The 20,468-nt window shown below is 42.2% G+C and overlaps 1 protein-coding gene across 1 annotated transcript; it reads right to left on the bottom strand.

The window, feature by feature from the left end:
• Window positions 1-573: 573 nt before the first annotated feature.
• crispld1a (cysteine-rich secretory protein LCCL domain containing 1a) lies at window positions 574-13,690 on the bottom strand. Its single transcript, XM_026361280.1, has 15 exons — window positions 13,450-13,690; window positions 12,588-12,922; window positions 7,004-7,122; window positions 5,931-6,063; window positions 5,699-5,814; window positions 5,441-5,541; window positions 5,049-5,225; window positions 4,293-4,353; window positions 4,142-4,208; window positions 3,837-3,967; window positions 3,658-3,701; window positions 3,476-3,548; window positions 3,316-3,391; window positions 3,070-3,203; window positions 574-1,676 (listed from the first exon to the last, which is right to left on the bottom strand). Exons 2-15 carry the CDS (start codon window positions 12,846-12,848, stop codon window positions 1,625-1,627), a joined length of 1,545 nt encoding a protein of 514 aa, XP_026217065.1. The 5' UTR covers window positions 12,849-12,922; window positions 13,450-13,690; the 3' UTR covers window positions 574-1,624.
• Between the last annotated feature and the right edge of the window lie 6,778 nt (window positions 13,691-20,468).

Below are 20,468 nucleotides of genomic sequence, written 5' to 3'. Positions count from 1 at the left end.
ATCAGTATGGATACTGGAAAGGGGCTGTATCACTAATGAAGGTTTTCCTTCACTAGCTATTGCAATACAGCAAATGTATATAATAATATGTATCAGTTCTCACTGAGGGAACAAGGGAACTCTGCAAACTTTTTTTCCCAGTGTCAGATTCTCATCACGACACGGTTAAAGACATGTCATATACCGTTTTTTGGATTTGTAGACTATTAAGAAAATATTCCCTGTCAGTGTTCTCAACTAGAAGATATTGAGATACTGAGATTTATCATAAACTGTGCTTAGGATGAAATTAATCTGAGGCGCTATGGTGTGTGGGGCTGGCACAAATCAGTACAGGTAAATTTGTATGAGTTTAGGTCATATTTAGGTCAAGAAAGCTTAAGAAATAGGAATAAATATGCAGCGCATGCCAATCTGCACCACAGATTTGCAGCAGGAAACCAACATTAATCTGAAATAGATGTTTCTCAATATCTAAAATAAATGTGGTTGGTTCAGTTTGAAGGACATTAGATACTGATTATTATGGTAAAACCTAGTAAAAATAAATGTCTGAGAGAAGTTATGGTGGTTGTAATATTTTATTGCAAAATTATCTTTTCCTAACGACCTGAGGTAGGAAAAATAGATATATACAGGTATAATGCACAGAGAAACTGAGACAACAATACATTTAACAGGCCATTATAATGGTTGTAGCTCGAAAAGAAAGCTGAGAACTGGAAGAAAATAAGAGCAGGTACTGTATATTTGCTGATCACCTTTTCCCTGCATGCCTACTGTATGAAATAAAACTGATCCTGCATAGTATTTTTTCTGTTTGTCAGTGTCAGGGAGATGAAAGCAAGATGAATCAATATGGCCTGTAAACAAGATTAGGATATCCAGGAAAATACAAAGAATATTGAAGTCGGGCATATGGGGGGACGAGTGTACTTCCCGACCTGCAGGGAGTTTTAACTAAATGATATTATCAGCAAAAAAAAAAAAAAAAAAAAAGAGACAAACCCCCATCACACTGGCAATTACACTTACAATACAAAACACACACATAGCAGCATTTTTTATAAATCTTATTGATATAAAGCATAATCATATAAAAATAAATGTAAGCCAATCTGTTCCCCAATCACTATAAAAGTACAAAACACAACAAGACACCTTCCCAGAGCACCAGTAAAAATGTGCCAGACAATAAAAATGATATTCATCTTTAGTGCCCTTGTAAAGAATATCATAGGATTTCTATCATCAGTATTCAAACACAGCCATTTGTTTAAAAGGCAAGACAATGACACAAAGACAAAACAAGTGTACAAGTATCAACAGGTATGTACAACTAAATATTAGCAAACCATTCAGAGATATTTACAGTTTAGCAGAGTTCCTGCTAAAGATGGCAAAGATGACAAAAACCGTATGCGCCGTGTTCAGACAGGTTCTCAATGTGTATGTGTCAAGTTTTTGTTGCTGGGTTAACACTGTCATGGAGACGACCTCTAACCCCTGGAGTGTAGGAAAGCCATAAACATTTCAGTCATTGAGTTTGACAACAGGGCTTGATTATCGCCTATTCAACAGCTCAAGTGCGCTTTCTGTTTGGCGTAGCCGCCCTCTGGGGCACTCAAATCACAGCGAACACCCGGAACGCCTTCCCTCCAGGAGGGTTTTGAAGGCTGCGGGGAAGAGAGACACAAGAGACAGAGTCACTCCGTGTGTGGCATGTGTCAGAGGCAGAACATGTCCCAGCGTATTGAAGAGAGGTGCAGGGGACACATCTGTTTGCATACGCAAACAGATAGATTTCAGGTTTTACACCCAATTTTACACAAGCACTGGGTTTCATGCTGTCTGTTAATCCAACAAAGACAGACGTGGAGTTAAAAGAAGACAGATGAATGACGAGCAGATGCTAACAGATGTCAGGCTTCTGAGCAGCATGACAAAGATAAATGTAGTGGAGAAAGAGAAGAGAAGCCGAGGGAGAGGACATAGAGAGAGGGGAAGGAAACAGTGCAGAATAAATGTCATCTATGTGTGTCATCTATACAGGTCATGTTAACAAGTCAGTCTGCAGGCCACAGAACCGTTTCTGTCATGGTTGGAAACAAATCTGGAACAGACTGCAGAGCATGTGGGTCACTTGCAGTTTTAAACACAGGCTGGTACAGAACCTTAATGCTCTTGTTAACTGGTGCAGCATGTATTCAACACATGCTCGCACTTCATTAGCATCAGTCTTTTTTGACAGCAAAAACAAGATCACGTCTTTGTTAACAGTTATTCCCTGTAGACTCATTATGTAGGGACATGGCAACAAACATCTACTTGACAATTAGACTTCTAGGAATTCCCGAAGCATTTGCCCCAGCAATGCCGAAGTCATCAATAAAATCTTGGCTCGTAAGTTTAATTACATCCTGCCAGAAACAACATTTTTCACTACCAGAGAGAGGATTAAAGCTTTATCAGTATGATGTGTGATTTTGCACAATGCAAGAACTGTTTACACATGTGATAGATTTGAATTGGGTGATTTCATTACCTGGGTTAAGCGTCTTAACATTCCAGTAGCCACTGTACAAAGCAATGATGTCTCTTGTTTTCAACTCTGTGTGAGCATGTGGTACCAAACAAGGTTGTTTGGGTTCTACATAACCACTGCAGCCTCACTGGGATCTGACATGGGTCCAGAAAGACTGTTATGTTCTCCCATGTTCACTACATGAGAGATGTTATGGTCTGAACTGCCGGCATGTTGAAAACATTAGGTCGACAGGGGAGGTCAGAGTGGATAAATATCCCTCTCTTCTCAGTCCTCCTCTCTGAGCCCCAACAAATGAACCCCGTCACTCTTTGTCCAAAGATCTGAGGAGTGTGGATATAGGACCAGTAACATCCTCAAACTATTAACTATACTGTAAATGTTTTTACATTTAGTCGATGTTTTGTGTAATATAAATATATTGCAGTGCTATTGCCAGAAGAAGTGTGGTGGGTTCTGAATGTCAACTATAAATGAAAATGACTCAGGAATGAATGGGAAATCAGCTCTGAGCCATCACATACCTCTCTGAAGAAATCCCATTTTGGTATGAGGCAATGTATTGTCTCCGTTTGTCCACTGGCATCACGTCAATGTAACCACCCACGTCGTTCCTGATGACTCCGGCGTGGACTGCTGCCCGGCATATACTGGACTTCTATAAATGGAAGGTAACGTAAGAAGTGGTTAATTAATTGTGTGTATTCTGTGTCTAAACTCATAAAAACATAGAGGATTTTCCCAACATAGCTTTAAAACCAGGGTCTTACGTCAGAGTATATTCTGGTACCAATTACTCTGGATATGTGAGGGTTCTCTTCTGAACAGCTTCTCGGGCAGTATAACCTACAAATACAGCAAATGCACATGGGCACTGATTAGAAATGTATATGAGTGTGTTAACAGGTACTCACACAGTCAGATTATTACCTTGGACAATGTTTCGCCGGCTTTTCATAAGGACACAGCTGTGCAACCGTGGTCTCACATGTGATGGCTTTGACTGTAAGAAAGAAACCCAGTCAGTGTCAACACACACACACACACACACACACACACACAAACACACACACATCTCTAGTCAAACTATGTCACACTGTTGTCAAACTTACCTGTGACTCTGGAAACTGTGAAGGAATTAGCACTCTGGTATTTTCTGTCAAGAGGAAAACCACACCATTGAAATGAGACTGCCTTTATTTCCGTTATCATGAGTATGTTTGGCAAATCTTGTTTCCAGATATTATCAGTGTATATTTAGAGATGTTCTTTCTAATATTTGCTGGCTTACCCCAAAGACGGGACTCCATTCTTATTGGATTTGATGAAAAACTCCTTTCTGCCTTGTCTTGTTACATCCATCCATCCTCCATCATTATCTATGACTCCAGCATGTAGACCAGCTCTACAAATGCTGGATTGCTAAAAAACAAAAAAAACATTTTATAACATTTGTATTGCAGGACCTTTGAGGCTCCAAGGATACTTTTGACAGAACATATAACTGCTAATTAGCAAAACACTGTAGGAACTGTATCCAGCCAATTCCACAACATGATTTGGATCACGCAGCCTGTGGTCATGTGACAGACGTACCATTTCATAGTAAACTGTTCCAACCACTTTTCCTGTAGCATCAAGGCAGCCAGCTGGACACTCATACCTGTAGGTTAATACAAAACATTAGGCAAACATTTTGTAATTTACTGTGTTTTAAGTGTTCTATTATATACAGTCTAAACTGTACCTGTTGCACGGCGTTCCTTTACACTGATCTCGAAGTTTAGTGTCACAGGTCACAAGCTGAGCTGAAACAAGCAAACAGAAAGTCCTTTCAATACTTTTGCAAAAACCAACCTGCACGAATCTGTCACTCTGACACCAGCCAGAGATGAGTAAAACTCAGTAAAGACTATTGTTGTGATGCTGCAACCAAAGAGAAGACTTTTTGCAATAATGTTGAGGGTGGTGAGAAGCACTGGAGGAAGTGTCTCAGCTTACAAACCCAGGCCCCTTGCACTGCAGAGAGGAAGCCATTTGAAAACCACAGCGAGCCCCTCTCACCCTTCTCAGCCAGCCAAAAGCAACATACACTCAAGAGATCATGCTGAAGTAGACCCCCTCCCTATCCAAAGAGTGACTGGCAATATCAAGTACACTTCAGAATCTGTCAGGGTTAATCAGTGAGATGACAGATAAAGGCTACAGATCAAGACAATTTTAGATAAATTGCAAGAAAAATATTTCCGGTCGAGGCCAGTTGTTGTTTTTTTTTTGCACTTGTTTTCCATTATTGCTTGTTCAGCAGTGAGCGAGCAGCTATTCACAAATGTTTGAGTTTTGACCCAGTTTCAGTAAAAAAAAACTTTTTCCTTTTCTTTACAATAGAAATTGTCCTACAACTCTTACCACTCTCTGCACCTCCCACCGCTAAAACCAGATCCCACACAAGCCATTTTGAGATGAAACTAGATCCAGAATCAACAGTTAAATGACAGCTTACACATCTGTTGTGTGTTGACCACTTCGTTCTTCTGCATGTCCTCTGCGGGGGGCTTGGTGGGGACAGGGGCGGGAAGATTGGGGGGCTCAGGTCTGGGCTTCTGTGGAGTACGGGGGGCCTCCGGCTCAATGAAGTTATTTTCTTCCTTTTCCTCTGGTGGAGGGTAGGAAGTGTCATCTTCAAATGAAGAAGACAAAACATGGACAGATGATAAGACAATGGTTTTGTATTTCTCTGTAGTCATGTAACTGACTTTCTGACAGGACATGTTAACAGCCACTTCATGCAGAGTACTCAGGCAGCTGCAGGCCTTGTATCTTTTAGTCGTGTTCAGTAATCCATTCATGACAAAGGCTTCCACACTGTATCTGTTTTGCACACACATACTGTACCTTTGTAGCAGAGGTTGTCCTTGCAGCCTCCTCCATAGCTGGGGGGACAGGCAGAGCATGGGGTTCCATGTTTGTAAGGCGCGTGGCCCCACCAGTTTCCCCTGTTCAGGTCAGTAACAAGTTAGGCTTGTGACATAAGCAGAGTACGTAAACAAAAATTAACTATATACAACCCTTCAAACGACAGTGTCACATTCAAATGAATTTAAGATTCTCTTTCACATATGGTTGAAAGTACATCACTACATTTGAACTTACTTTGGTGAATAGTTGCACACAAGATAGACGGCTTTGGCCCAGATCTGTCCCCACACATTCATGTTGTAACACAAATTGATAGCACAGCCAATCCGACTGCTGGTGGCCCAGACCAGCTACAAAAAATGACAAGGCAGAGAGACGTTAAACACAAATGACAGGAGCGACTGTACTGGCTTCAAGACTTAATACTAATAATACTGATGCAATTGCATGATCCAGACCTATCTACCTGTGTGTAATGAGTACAAACTGGGCCAGAACATCTTAAGGGGCAGTAGGGGTTACACTCCTGTGGGTACGGGAATGAGTAGTCCTTCACTTCGTCATACCAGGCCTGCACATGGAACGTGGGAGGGCGATACCTGGAGAGATGTGGAAGCTATGATGACAATGTTCAAAACAGCATTGCTATTCTCATATGTATCTGTTTAGTGTGGGAGTTGATATTAAGCATCAAAGCTCACCCATACAATAGGTCACATTTAAGTGACAGAATATATTTATTGTTAGTGCAAATGCAAATGGTGAATTAACATTCACGTCATTCTGTGCAACACCTCTGTTATGACTAATATTGAGCTTCTAGCTGGCGATCAAGCGTTTGTGCTGTGACTAAATCACAGTTACCGAGGATGTGGATTTGGCTCCAGGTGTTGCCAGTTAATCTGATTACAATCTTGACTGTGAAGTGATAGGATTAGATGTGGAACAAGAGTCTCTTACGCAAAGCGGTGCTGTTTTCAGATGCACTGTGGGGGAGTGGGTGAAGAAGAGAACAAACTAGTGAACATACGCAAAGCAGTGTCTGTGTACTGTGTGATTCGACGTCACACACCTCCAGTGTGTGGCATCTTTGTAGTTAAACAGACTATTTAAAACTTCTCAGAACTACTTAAAATAATCTGAGCTAATGATAGTTACTAGCTGCAGCAACTATATGACCGGCCAGTGCTCCTATTCAGGAACATTTCACAGTCTGTTTTCTTTTGTGTACTTGCCAGGTCCCAAGAGATATGTTTGTTTGTGCTGGGTCGGAGTCAAGTGCATGACCAGTATGTGTATTCTGTTCTTAGCCATGTCATAAAAAGCAGCACAGAAATAGATGCAAGACTCCCTCATTCCTCCACCCAACAGGACATAACACAGAGCTAAAGAATTGCTTGGTGTCTGTCATCAAGTTACACACACACACACACACACACGCACATGCGCAAGCTGACTTTGAAGACCTTACGTTTTTAGCAAGACAATTTTCACAACAGCTTCTGATCCAATAAAAGTCTGTATAGAATTATTGCCTACCATCCCCAGTGTGCTCCCAGGTTCTGTCCAATCTGTGGCAGTAATCCAGCGGGACCATGCTCCCACAAACAGGTCTCAGCCCACTCCTCAGCCGTACGCTCCAACTCTGTGTCCCACACCTGCACACAAGATGAGGTAAGAGAAAAAAAAGGTTTGGGATTTTGGATTAGTGATGTGTGGGGAGGAAATGCAGTACAGTGTTGCTTAAATTGCTACCAATTGGCCATGAGACGTGGCTGCAGGTTTACTGAGCTGTTAATAATGTGACGTGAGAAGTGCTCGCTGAATGAGTGTTACTTACAGTATAATGTACCGCTGAGTTAAGAGGGGGAGCTGTCCTGGTTAGGTAACTACAGTAGTGTTTTAATTAAATCGAGAACTGCAACATGTTCACCTCTGTCTTTCTCGTTGATGCCCAGATGGGTTTTCCTGTGACATTAGGTGTTATTCAAAAAATGGAAAAGCTGTTTTTCCTTAAGTAATACCTTCCATATGTCTCTGGTGAGATGTATGGGTGCAGGCCTTTGTTTCACTTTGCCTCTCTCTGAAATGCCCACTCGGCCTAGGGTTGGATACTGAGGGATCACATTCCCATTCTAGGGTTTTCTGGGAATACACACAGTGTCCTTCCTCTCTGCCGACCTACATTCTACAATAAAAAAGTTAGAATAACACCAGCTGTAGTTCCTCTGAAGGACACCGTAGGTGCCTTTAATTGCACACCTTCACTTTAACTTTCATTGCGGGATGTTTAATATGACAGTGTGTGTGCATGTGTGCCTAAATGCACACGCATTAGTATTGCAATTGAGATGACCAAAGTTTTTCACACACCAGAACCTGGAAGTCATTGCTTACCCTAACTGAAATCTCATCTACTAACACACTCTAAAATAACACCGCTGCCTCCTCCACCCGTCACCCACACATTAGTCCCACCAGAAACAACCGCTGTTCTCTGCATTACTCCCAAAACACACACCTACCTAACAACAGGATGTCTGGCAGCGCTGCAACCTCACTCTTAGCTGAGCGCTTTTTGGCTGGTGAGCTGTTGTATTTGTTGAAATCAACAACACTGAGGCGATACCGGCTGACTCGGCAATGACTACACAGTGTGGTATGTAAGACTTTGAAACAAAGCCTTGTACAAATGTTAACTGACATATAGAACAAATAAACTGCAGGAGGTTTGAAGTATATTTTCATTCATCTCTACACCTGCAAAGAGGGAGGGTAGTGTTACAGCGATCCCATCTGTAGTTGCCTGTTATCTGTCTTGCACAATGAGATGACTGACAGCGTCAGGGCTAAAACAGGAATGAGAATTTGTTTACCTGTAACACTATCCCTGCTCAGAAATGACCCTAGTTGGCTATGAGCTGCAAATCAATGTCAGTTGACTCAGTATTATTATAAATATAAAAGAAATAAATATCTCTCACCAAACTATGTGAATTTCTCTTCCAATTGAAAGTACTTTTTAACGATTTTTGTACTGCACATACAACACATGACTAACAAGCCATTGCCAGCAACAAAACCAACATGCCACTATTACAGTAGGTATGGGCCAAAAACATATGGAGCAGGCTAGAAGGTGTTGCACTGAGCTTCAGCAATTACCAAATGATCTGTAAACTGCAGCACAAAGCATATTCTGTGCTTGAGCATGTTCAAAACAATATTTCTGACCATTAATGAATGGTTCTAGGTCTGAAAATGTATCTGTGGCCACAATTTTCCAGCCAAAAATGGCCGACATTCTGGCTACTGTGACTTGCTGAGGAATGTTGTAGATTATAGGTTCTGTCACCAAAACATGATTTATGATATTTCCATGTTTTAAATAGTAATACAGTGAACCACTAATGTCAGTACATCAGTGATCAGTAAAATTGTGACATCGTTCCAAATCCTGTCTATTAAATACCATTTATGTTGTAATTATGAAAGAGTCTATATTTAAAAACTAACTGTAACGAATGTCAACATAGACATAGCCTCACCAACAGCGCTGACTTGTTTTTATTTTGTATGTCTGCTTTTATTTTTTATTATAGGATTCAACCCTCCTGGGCATCAGTGGCATCAGTCTTGCACAAATCTGTGAAAAGATGTTCTGTCTTCACAGATTACTTTTTCATCTTCTTTGCTGGAGGGTTTCTGTTGCTCTACCTGATTTGAAATATGGCAGAATATTCTACTGGATTCAAGTCGGGCGACAAAGTTTGGGATTTTGTGTCTGGGGTTATTGTCATGTTGAAAAATTCCACCCTTACCAAGTGTCTTAACACTGAGAGTCCTCTTTTCAGTCTGTATTTAAGTATACAAAGTCGTATTCATGGTGCCATCTATAAGCCTATAAGTCATCTCTCCTACAACGTTTGTACTAAAGCAGCACAGCCCCACATTCATGTTTTAAGTTTGGCACTGTGTAGACACAGTGGTACTCCTGGCCACGTGCATGCCAAAAATGCTGACGTGCATTTGATCCAAACTAATTTATGTTGGTTTCATCTGACCAATCAATGTGCTTAGGTCGTCTGTAAAGCTCGACTTCATGCAGTGTCCTTCAGACTGTATGAACAGTTACTGAAACACCACCGTGTAGTGGTTTCTATTCAATGCAAGGCTGAACAAACGGCACTGACAATGACAAAACGAACTACTGCACCTTGTGTTTTGGAAATCACAGGTGCCATAACTTGTTGCATTGATGTTCTACAATTTCATGGTGTTTATTATAAGATCATACAATTTAGAATCACTTATCATGTAGTTACACTGTATTGCACAGCTTACTGTAAATCTGAGCAGCACCTTTCCAGCTGTGAAACTCTTTCCAACACTGGCACAGAGAAAGAAGGCAGAGAAAATGTCAACCAGGACACATATTTTTCAGCTGTTGAATTTAGTACAGAGCACAGGGGGCCTGTCAAGCTGCTGTCGTTTGCATAGTGAGCCCAGCAGGGGAGGCCTCATAACTGGAACCCAAGTACACCTACCAACCACACCAACCGCATTTCTACCAGGGCCCGTGAAGAAAAACACCTCCCTTGCTAATGTCCTTCAGCGCTGTGCACACTGCATTGTTTATTTCTCTTAACACTTCATTTGCAGCCAGGTTTTTCTTCCTCCTCCCTGGTCATCTGGTTGCATTCCAAAGCGTAAAGTGGGGTACTTCCTTTGCAAGTTTGTGTTTCATGTTCATAATCAGTGGTGCATGCAGACAAATACTGAGATATTCTCATCTGGACAGGATGCACTGAACTGTAGATTTGAATTTGATCTTTGGCAAACAGTGATCCCTATTTTCCAAAAGGTTCTACAGGAGTTGCGCTATGTCAAGGACAAGTAGAGAAGACAGTACCAACACCAGGTTGGGCACAAGCCTACACAGATATTTTTGGGATCTTTGGAATTTGCTAATTTGATCTGCATGTGTTTTGCACCTCTGCAAATTTTTATGACCGTGTTCCCTGGAGTATTCAGAGGAGGTGCGACTGCGAAACATTCACTGTAAGTTCATTTGGAGCAGGCACTATGTTTACATTCGCGGCATTACATAAAGCAGGTTTAGTGCTGCTCTTTACATTAGGGTAGCTGGCTAACATGTTTTCAGCACCTGTTTCAAATGCCACCTTGGGAACCTGGACGTGATCAGCTGAATGGAAACCCAGTGAAAAAGTCAAGACACACCAGAGAGAATCCATCTCGTCTGTCCTGTGAGCTGAGACAGATCCCAAAGGAGAATTTGCTGAATGTTGCTGAGGCAAAACATGTTTGGACTACTCAGCTTAATCTTTTGCCACCCGACCCTCACGCTGACTTTGTAAATTACTGCATTTGTCATTTATAAAAATCTGAACCAGTTTTCCTAAGAGCGGTATCTCAAACCGCTAATGTCACTGCCGTCTGAGACCTGAGCGCAGCCTCGGAAAGCCAGATTAAACATCAAGGCAGGTGGAGTCATTTCTCCCACGATGCCATCTGGTTGTCTTACAGTGCTTCAAACACTAACATGTCAGTGTTTATACCTGTGGGTCAACATTTGAGTTAGAGGTAGAACTGCTGTCCCTCCACTGAAGGTGCCATTGAAGCTTTGTGGATCGCTACAGACTGTGAAAGCTTATGCAGGGAATTTTTTTGGGCCTCTATGTTGGATAATGACAGAATGGGAACGAAGCCATGGGGATAAGAGAGAGGGAGGCAGGGAAAGAGTGAGCGCAAGAAAAGGAAACAAATGACGGGGGAGGAAAGATGGGGATTTGAACTGATGTTATCTCTGAGTCTCTGTGATGGTTGCCATAGAGGGTCACTCTCGTTATGATTTTCTACAATGGCAGACAATAACAGTGCTGATGGGCAAATAGCTATGTATGTGTGCAAGGGTTTTGCGTGAGGGTGTGTGTCTGCATGCATGAGTGTGTAGGGAAGTCAGGGGAGCATGCCTATGAAGTCTTCCAGTACAGTGAAGCTGTGAGGTTTCTGAAAGGTGACAGCAGTTCAACACAGAAATACGGAGCACCAAAATCACGTTACATGCGATTTCCACTGCTGTGCTTCAAAGATGCTGGCATCTACACAACTGCAAATGAGATGTGAACAATGGTTTTTGCGAGTGCTTTGCGTCCACTCCAAATATGTCTTTCTTTTCTCATTTCCACTTGCTACACTCTCTTCAACCCCTTCTTCTCCTTTTCCGTTATGCTGACACATTTCGCATTTCTGCCTCTTCCTCCATCTGTTTTCCATTGCCTCGTTTCTATTTGCAAATCTCCATCACCATCACACCTCTGGTTTTATTTACCTACTGTATTCCCTGCTAACGTTCCCTTCTCTTCTCTAATCTCACGTCCTCTTGTTGCATGTCTCTCTATATTTCACCCCTGGGTGCCCCTGCAGCTAAAAAAACAGCCAAATGTAACAGAAGCCAGTAGAAAGGAGCTGTGCACTGCTGGCTCAGCGTTTCTTCACTACAGTGTGCCTCAACCAAAAGCCTGACAGACAGAGACTTCCCACACACACACACACACACACGCGTACATATACACAGATACACAAGGGCTCCTTAAATCCAACCTCTCAATTATACAATTACACAGTCGAGCAATTGCCCCCAGCAGGAACTGTTTATTTGCCTTTACCGCAGAATAATACTGCTTTTTGTTCTGGAGCTCTTTAAGATGAGATGAAAGGATGATAAAACCTCATTACTCTCTACAGACACGTGACGGCGAAGGATAAAATCAAACAAATGTCTTAGTAATGTAATCATTGGCATGTTGGTGGAATTCCTTTCTCTCTGCAAAACAACCTCAGTCACATGGGCACAGACTTGTATGTTGGGGGGGGGGGGGCTTCATATGAGCTTAGATGCTGGCATGCTGCAAGTGAGCCAAGTGAGACAAGTGCCAGTTGGTCTGGTGACTGGGTCAGTTCACTGAGCTGTATGGCTCATGAATGTGCAAAACTCTTAAGGAGTTCACACGGAGATCAGTGTTTTAGCACAATCTTATCAAAGCACAACTTCATGGAAATCATACTCAAAGATGAACAGACAACACCTCCATCCACCTACCATGTACTCCATGTTGGAAGCAGGAGGGTAGACCTGGCCTCTGAGTTTGTTGTGAAGGTCCAGGATGAGTTGAGCATCACTGTCTGTGATAGCCCTCTTCCCCCTCTGTTTGGCCTCCCACCAGTCCCCATCTTCGTCCAGATACTTGTCCAGAGTCTTCTGCCAGCTTGTGGAATTAGGAAGCATCACCATGGATGTGGCCGTCTGAAGAAGCAGGAGCAAGGACACAGCCCTCATCCAGAGCGGGTACACGCGCCTCATCCTTAAGTGATGATGATAGTGATGGCGAGGATCCTCTCAAAGTGGAGTGGGATGGATGAAGCGGGAAAGGTTGCCTGCCAGCACAAAAAGACACTTCTCTTCATCTACAATGCGAGCTGGCAAGAGAGCCGAGAGGAGAGTGCAAACAGGTTTACTGGAAGGATCATACGTATGTGGTGTGCTGTTCTGTATCAAATGTGCTGAATAACTTGCTTCAGTATTGAACTTGGTGAGCACAGTGCACACAGTTGGTCTGGTGCAGTGCCATTGTTAACCTCACAGAGTTCACTGGGGGTAAGCAGGCAGGCTGGGGATGACTAGTCCAAGTGTGAATGAAAGAAGTCCTGACTAGCTGTTAGGAAATGTTTTCAATTACAGCTGTAATGAACGTAGCTAGGTGCACAGGATGATGCATAATGTATCTAATGCATTCACAACACTGTATGTAAACTTTCTGAGTTGAGCCTCTTGGTATGCATGCTGCAGTGCTGACAGAGGCCGATGCAGCCGGCCAACACCTAATAGAAAAATGCGAAGAGTAATGCATATTGAAATAGAAATGGAGTAGTGTGATTTAATGTAGACTTTGGAAACAATTTACCTTTAATGACCCGGAATGGAGCCCGCTTCTCGAGATCCTGACAGAGATCTGGCTATGAGAAAACTTCTGCAGCAAGAAGAGAGAGAGGCAGAGAGACAAGGTCCGTCTTCAAAGTTAGCTGCACAGCTGCTCAGGTGGAACAGAAATGACCGTATGATAGAAATCAAACATGACACGAGCTCCTTTCACTCTGAAGAAAAAGTGAGAGTTGGTCTTTCTTCTTTCGGGATTCTTGCACCAAAGACGCTGAAACCATCACTTGTCCACATTTTATCCTCAACTTGGCTGCGCCTCGGCGGCCCCGCCCCTGACCCCGCCCCCCCCCCCCAGTCTCCTAAACTCGTTCACGCTGACGACGAGTGCGCGTCCAGGGTCGTGCGTGTGTGCGCAGCATAGTGTGAGCAGGATTCCTTATTTTCACCCAATGTTGTGCGCAGCAAGTTTAATCCTGACACCGTGTGACCCACAGAAAGTCTCCATTCATCAGACACAGTATTATAGAGTCTCTGTGGTTCCTTAGAAAAGGAACCTTCACTTAAACTTTGGTGTTTCACTATTGCCTTTTTACCTTGGTGGTCAAAAATACTGCAGTAAAAGTGGCCACTTTGAGTGTTCACAGGTGGATCTAAGAGAATTAAAACTCAAACCAACTCTCCGTTAATTCGTCGTTGTTTCTGCTCCTGGCTGTACCTGGCTCTCTATACAGACTCACTTCCCACAGAGGGAGACACGGTTCTTCTTGTATTTTACCTAAGAAACATGATAAATGTCATCAAATAAATGACTTTATACCGGCAGTGGTTTGACCCACTTTCAGTCAACTGTGAATTTTTTTTTTTCCGTCCCTTAGCACTGACCTGTCAGGTGAGTCACGGACTAACCAGGGAGCTCTGTCACTCAGTTATGTTTGGACATGTGTTAAGACCGTTAGATTACTGGAAGGTGAGGAGGACGTGTGTTGGGAGACGATGGGACACGCTATTAAAACTAAACAATGCAGTAAAAAGATGTGTCCTACTTAACGTCTCAGAACTACACCGCACTACAGAAAACGTCCCCTTTGACTGATTATTGTACAGGAAATAACACTAGTGGAGAACCTTTTACTGTTGCAGCTGGTTAAGGCAAAGCTATTTTAACAACTTTATTTACTGTTAGTTCAGCACAGTGGTTTCAAACTTGGGGTTTAGCTTCTTCCAAACGGTCACAAGACAAATATGAGGGGTCATGAGATAATTAATGGGGCATGACAGAAGAAAATAACTCAAATTTGCTGCACAAATTTCCGTTCGCTCCCTGGTCTCGAGTCCAATATACTTAGTGACATCGCACTGATGCATTCATTTGAGAAGCATCAGGTCAGCGTGAGCACTATAGAAGAATATGAAAGCCTCTCTTCCTGAGCACCTCTGCTGTCTGAGCTACTTCTATCAACGTGATACAAGAGCTCTCGCGTTGGGGACCCACCACATTCTGAACTTCCACAAACCCTGAGTTTACTGTCTGCTGCCTGGGTCAGTAGCAGGGCCTCGACCGCAGCTCCAGTAGTGGCCCTCTCCCTGCAGTCGAACCAGGCAGGCCTCCCCCTCCTCATCCCCCACTGCAGCTGAAAAAGCAATGATCTCGCTATGTTCCCAAATCCCAGGAGAGAAGAACCACCGAAAACACTCAGTCATATGATATACACTAGAATTAATGTTACTCTACATTTAGATGTGTGTGTGTTTGTGAGAGAGAGAGAGAGAGAGAGAGAGAGAGAGAGAGAGAGCTTGACCATAAGAGAGTGAGGGGTGTAGCAGCAGAGGTGTGGACTAGTGAGTCAGTGTGTCACTGTACCTTCATAACACAAACAGAAAATTATTTAAACACTCCAATTAGGTTCTATGGACTTAAACTCGAGCCGTCGCCGAAACACACAACGAGTAACTGTACGAGACTCTGCCCATGAAAAAGAAAGTGTGTGGATAAAAGAAATATTTACCAACTGCTCAGGGACTTATGATTTACAGTGTGGTAATTTAGGTCAGGCCATGTGTAACAGACGAGACATTGTCTGATTAATGTTTATTACAATGGCTGCCAGTAAACATACACTATTTATGCCTGTGGCAGAGCAGTATAAATGATTTCATGCTCGGGCTTGTTGTGCTAGCACCATTTTATATGATTTCTCTGTATCATCCATTCTCTTTATTGCATCTGTTGTTTTCTACTACTTCTCACTGAGCTGTCTGTTAGATTTTTCCTTTCTGTTAGCGACTGACGAGCTCCCTGCCTGTGTGTGTACTGTACATGTATGTTGTCTCTCTCTCTCTCTCTCTCTGTATGTCTCTTGTCTCTCATGTTCTTTCTATCTCACCCACAGACTCATTGTTAAGCCGTGGGTCCAGATGTTCCATTCGCCACCTCCTCCCTTCACCGTGTGGTCTTGCAAAAAAAAAAAAAAAACTCATGAACCCAGCAGAATGCATCAACCATGCCAGACGCTGCATCCACACAACACTCGCCTCTGGACACAACAGCTAACCACACAAATGCTGTCGAAGAACACTTTTTGTTGGCCCATGTTATCTGGCACATTGCTCCCTAATGGTTTTGGTTGAGCTGAATTGAGGTCAGAGCACTGGAACGACGTCTGGGTGAGAACGAGAGTAAAGTGCATCAAGGTCATTTGGCCGACGTTTGACATCACTGCCTCTGTGCTTTTCTGACATTATCAGCAGTGTTCAGCAGAAAAGCTGCCTCAGGTCCACTTCGCCACAATCTTTTGCAGCTTGTCTGCCTCAACCCCCTTGTGGTGAAAAGATGTCAGTACGTCTGTGGACAGTGTGCACTGTGCTGTGTCCTGTTGCTGTATGTTTTATGTATGTTGAGGTGGACATCTAGGGCTGGAATTACATTTTTAAAGGATGGTTTCAAAAGTAACCCAGGACAGAAAGCAGTTCTTACGGTCAAACTAAACTTAATATACTATCTTCAAGGAGTCACACATTCAAATGTCCTTGTTTTTTTCATACTTACAATTCAGAGCATCAGTTTAATGTTCATATTCATTTTCAAATGCACACATTGGCTTGGCCTTCACTTTCCCTTGTGGTTTCTTTTCTAATCTCTTTTTTCTTTTATTATAACAGCCATTACCCTTCTCATGTGTCACAGATTAACTAGAAAAAATGATGTGGTCTGGTCCCAATTCAAGAGTAATTTGGTCTTAAAGCGCTCTCTTATTTCATACTGAAGAAGTGCTGTTCCTCTATAAGGTTTATATGTATGTATATCTGTGTATGTTTAACATCTTAAAAATATGCAATATACTTTTGCTTTAATTGTCTTTATTAGTAACAATCACGCTAACTGATGTCAAAAAACATGACATTGACTGCACCACTTCTGCGGGATCGCACACAGCGCTTTACAGAATCACAGTTTGTTGTTAATATATTCTTCATGATATTACAGCAGCGAAAGGTTTTGTCAAGGAAATGTATGGACTTCTCGTTGGAATGTGTGGGAAAAGCACATTCATCATAAAACCAGCAGGTGTCAGTGTCCTGCAACACACAGTGAGCACAAGAACCTTTCAGAGGATTTACAGTACTCGAGTGGTTGGGCAGGGGAAAAAAAAAGCTTTACTTAGATTACTGTTTGTTGTGCAAACCCGTTCGAAACCAAGACATTTCACAACTATACCAAATGCAGTCCGGTCTCCTGTCATCTGAATTATCCTCTGGAGAAGCTGCAATAATCAAGCACTCTGTTCCACTGATGTGTAGTTTACCCCAACATGCTTTCTTTGACCTACCTAAATATAAAAAAGTATGTTGAAACAACTTCTTTTGTGTGGGTTTTCATAGAATGCACTTTAAAAGAAATCACACATTGCTACATCACGAGAGCAAAGAGGCTGTGGCCCTTTGAGCGAGTATCAGCATCAAAGCCTCAGCGAGCTTGTCGACAACAGCCATAAAAGAGAGTTGAGAGTAAAGGAGGAAAGCCCATCTGATTATGCAGCATTTTCCCAGTGCTGTGTTTCTGAGAGGACATTGATTTTGGCTTACGTTTTGCAGCTGCAGGATGTCGCTTGTCTGGAGTTCCTGCAAGGCCCTGCGAGGAGGCTAACACGACCCCGGCCAAGACAAAGACTGCAGTAGGATATGGAGGGCAAAACACAGAACACAGGCCACCTTCGCCCCAGTTTGTGTTCTTAGATACAGCCAGGAGGGTCAACTCCAGCCTGCTATGTGGTTTTAAATACTGTAGATTTATTCCTATTACTACTGTAGAGGATCTCAATGGTGCCAGGGTCTGAAAACCTAACTCCATGGGATTACTTTTAATGTTCTGTATGACATGAGTACAGACTGTACAGTTTTATGACATAACAGCTTATATTAGTCACCATAAAATGGAATATCTATACTGAGGTATGCCAGATATGTTTTATTTATATTTAACCAGACCATGTGATGAGCATTTCAAAGAAAAGACAAGAAAAGTGACCATAAGGTTCACCTCAAACCAAATGGTGTCTCGTTTCATTCTGGCCGATTGACTGAAACATCAGGACTTGCTTGTGTGCTGTTAGCGCAGAGAGAACATTAAACCATGAAAACCTGGGAGGAGTGAAACATTTCCCCACATGTTATGGCAACACTGTCCTAAATAAATAGAATTAAAGACCAAAATAGGCAACTGAGACACCGCAAATGATTTGTGTACCTGAAAAGCTTTATTTTTTACCCCTATGTTTGAAGTAAGGGCAAATCCAACTCAAAAGAAGAACGAGTGCAAAGAAACGTGTCCTGCACAAAAACTGTGCTGCCTCGAGAGATTTATTGTAGCAAAAGGGCTTTGACATGTATATGCCAACGTTTGAAGAGATTCCAAAACATGCTTCAAGTAGCTGACATCAGTCTCTGGGAAACACATATGTCAACAGGCTCCGACTTGACCTATGCACATGCTCCACTTTAAGAGTTACATTGCAAATATGTGTGGAGGCCTTGGAAATGTGTCAGTGAGGCCATAACAATGATTTTAGTGCAGGTAACATATTGTATCTTCTATCAAATGTCCTGCCAAAGGACATAATTTATATACATATAATATGAATCCAATATAAATAGGTGTTCCCTTTTATCTGTCTCATGCAAATACAGTATCACATGAGACTCTGCTAGTCTAGTCACAGAGGTTTACACGGTTCATGAAAATTTTCAAATACATTTTTTGAGGCACCTTATGGGTTTCTCACACTATCTGATATGGTCAAACGCTGCTGTACTTGGAAATAAGTGGAGTTTTTTGACAAATGCTGTTTTCAGGGTCAGGACTGCTCTGTCAATGTGAACTTTTCATGGAAGTGTCATCTCCAATCTCATCCAATGTGATGTGGTCTAAATCTTTTTTTTTTGCCAGGGTAATTTATTATTTTATTATGGTATATACAGTAATAACACATACAAACAACAGTGTTTTTTTTTTTTTGCAAAGACTGAACTCACTAGACTGTTTTTGTTGTAAGAACCTGTCTAACTGCTGGGACTCTTTCTCTGCAGGTCCATCAATAGTCAACTATTTCTGCTTGGAAAAGAAGATGAATACCATTATCCATCACTGAATATACATAAATAAACATAAATATACAGTATTGTTTTTACTGCATTGAGCATTAACCCCATTCTGATGTCCTCATTTCACTGGGGCAGTGGAGGATTTTGGGGAGGCTTGAGGACAGAGCCGAGGCTTGGACTGGGCACAGGCTGCATTTCCGATGGTTGAGCCTCCAGGGGAGCAAAATAAACATAGTTGTTGTGCTTCCAAAGAAGAAAGAAGAAAAAGAAGAAAAAAACAATACAATGAATAAGAAAGAAACCTCTCTCTGTATCCCCCTCAAGGCACAGAAAGGCCACTCGGAGCTAGAAGTCATAGAGGGCACAGAGGTACACAGAGTACAGAGACAACAAAGGAAGGAGAGAGGTGTAGCTGCAGCCTTACAACAACAACAAATAAACATCAAACCTCCACAACATTAACAAGTCACAAAAGATTTAGCTCCCTTTCTTTCAGTAGTATCACTCAAACCTAAACTCTTTCTCACACCTCTCAGCAGTATTGGAGTTGGACGGCTGTTTGCACATTTGGAAACCGACTCTCCCACTCTCACCTTCTCCCTGCTAATAATCTATCACCCTGCCGTCATCCCCATGAAGTCTTCATCTTCTTTCAAAAACAAATGCTTTCGCCGTCTTCACACTTCAAGGAGATACAACTGTTTAAGCAATAAGCGTTCATCTGACAGATCAGTAATTCACGTGTGTTATTCGAAAAAGTTGTACCTTCACAAGAGCTTGCAGATGCGTCATTGCAGCCTCAGCAAGTGTTGGCACAGCGTGATAGCAAAACCAGTTAAATTGGATTTATTGCTGCAGCAACTGGAGAGTGAAAACTCTGAAATGAAAATCTGTTTCTTCTCTCTGTTTCTCTGATTGCGTTTCCCTCTATCCTCCTGGTCTTGAGGTGGAGAGGAGTTTATGCTTCTTGTCTAACTATCCTGAGTTAAGTGAGGAATTCGATACAATGATAAACCATCAGATTAGATTAAATTAAGACATTTGCTTTCACACATTAAATACTGACACTTGACCGTAAAGATGTACTGAAGGAAGCTGAAACAGCAGTTAGGGCAGATTTCTAGTAGATGATATATAGCTTAAACGTTAAATGACATACCTGTGCTCGTACAATTCACTGGGACGTGACTAGTTTAAATTCTAGCGTGAAGAAGTTTAAAACAAGTTGGTGAATGCCAGAGGCAGAATGATTATTTTAACATTCAGTAGTATGGAAAAACGGACTGAAAATCTAGAATAAGTTAAAATACTTTGATGAGAAGTGCACCACTAGGCCTTTCAGAAGCTAAACACAAAAAGGTGATTAAGGTAATGCTGTAATGGTCCTTTCTTATTTTACACTCTTCACAGGTGTTTTTCTGCTCTGACTTTCGAACCATCAGCTTT

This window comes from Anabas testudineus, chromosome 2, assembly GCF_900324465.2.
Source record: "Anabas testudineus chromosome 2, fAnaTes1.2, whole genome shotgun sequence".
Lineage (NCBI taxonomy): Eukaryota > Metazoa > Chordata > Actinopteri > Anabantiformes > Anabantidae > Anabas > Anabas testudineus.
The sequence above is the reverse complement of the archived record's forward strand: the minus strand, read 5'-3'. Positions and strand labels throughout refer to the sequence as shown.

What these genes read in the sequence shown, in the direction of transcription:
- crispld1a (XM_026361280.1), bottom strand. Translation starts at nt 12,848, where the DNA reads ATGAGGCGCGTGTACCCGCTCTGGATGAGGGCTGTGTCCTTGCTCCTG. An exon ending in CTTCCAACATGGAGTACATG is followed by an intron (nt 7,123 to 12,587) that starts GTAGGTGGATGG and finishes TCTTGTGTGCAG; the next exon opens with GTGTGGGACACAGAGTTGGA. An exon ending in GGTCAACACACAACAGATGT is followed by an intron (nt 4,354 to 5,048) that starts GTAAGCTGTCAT and finishes TGCTTGTTTCAG; the next exon opens with CTCAGCTTGTGACCTGTGAC.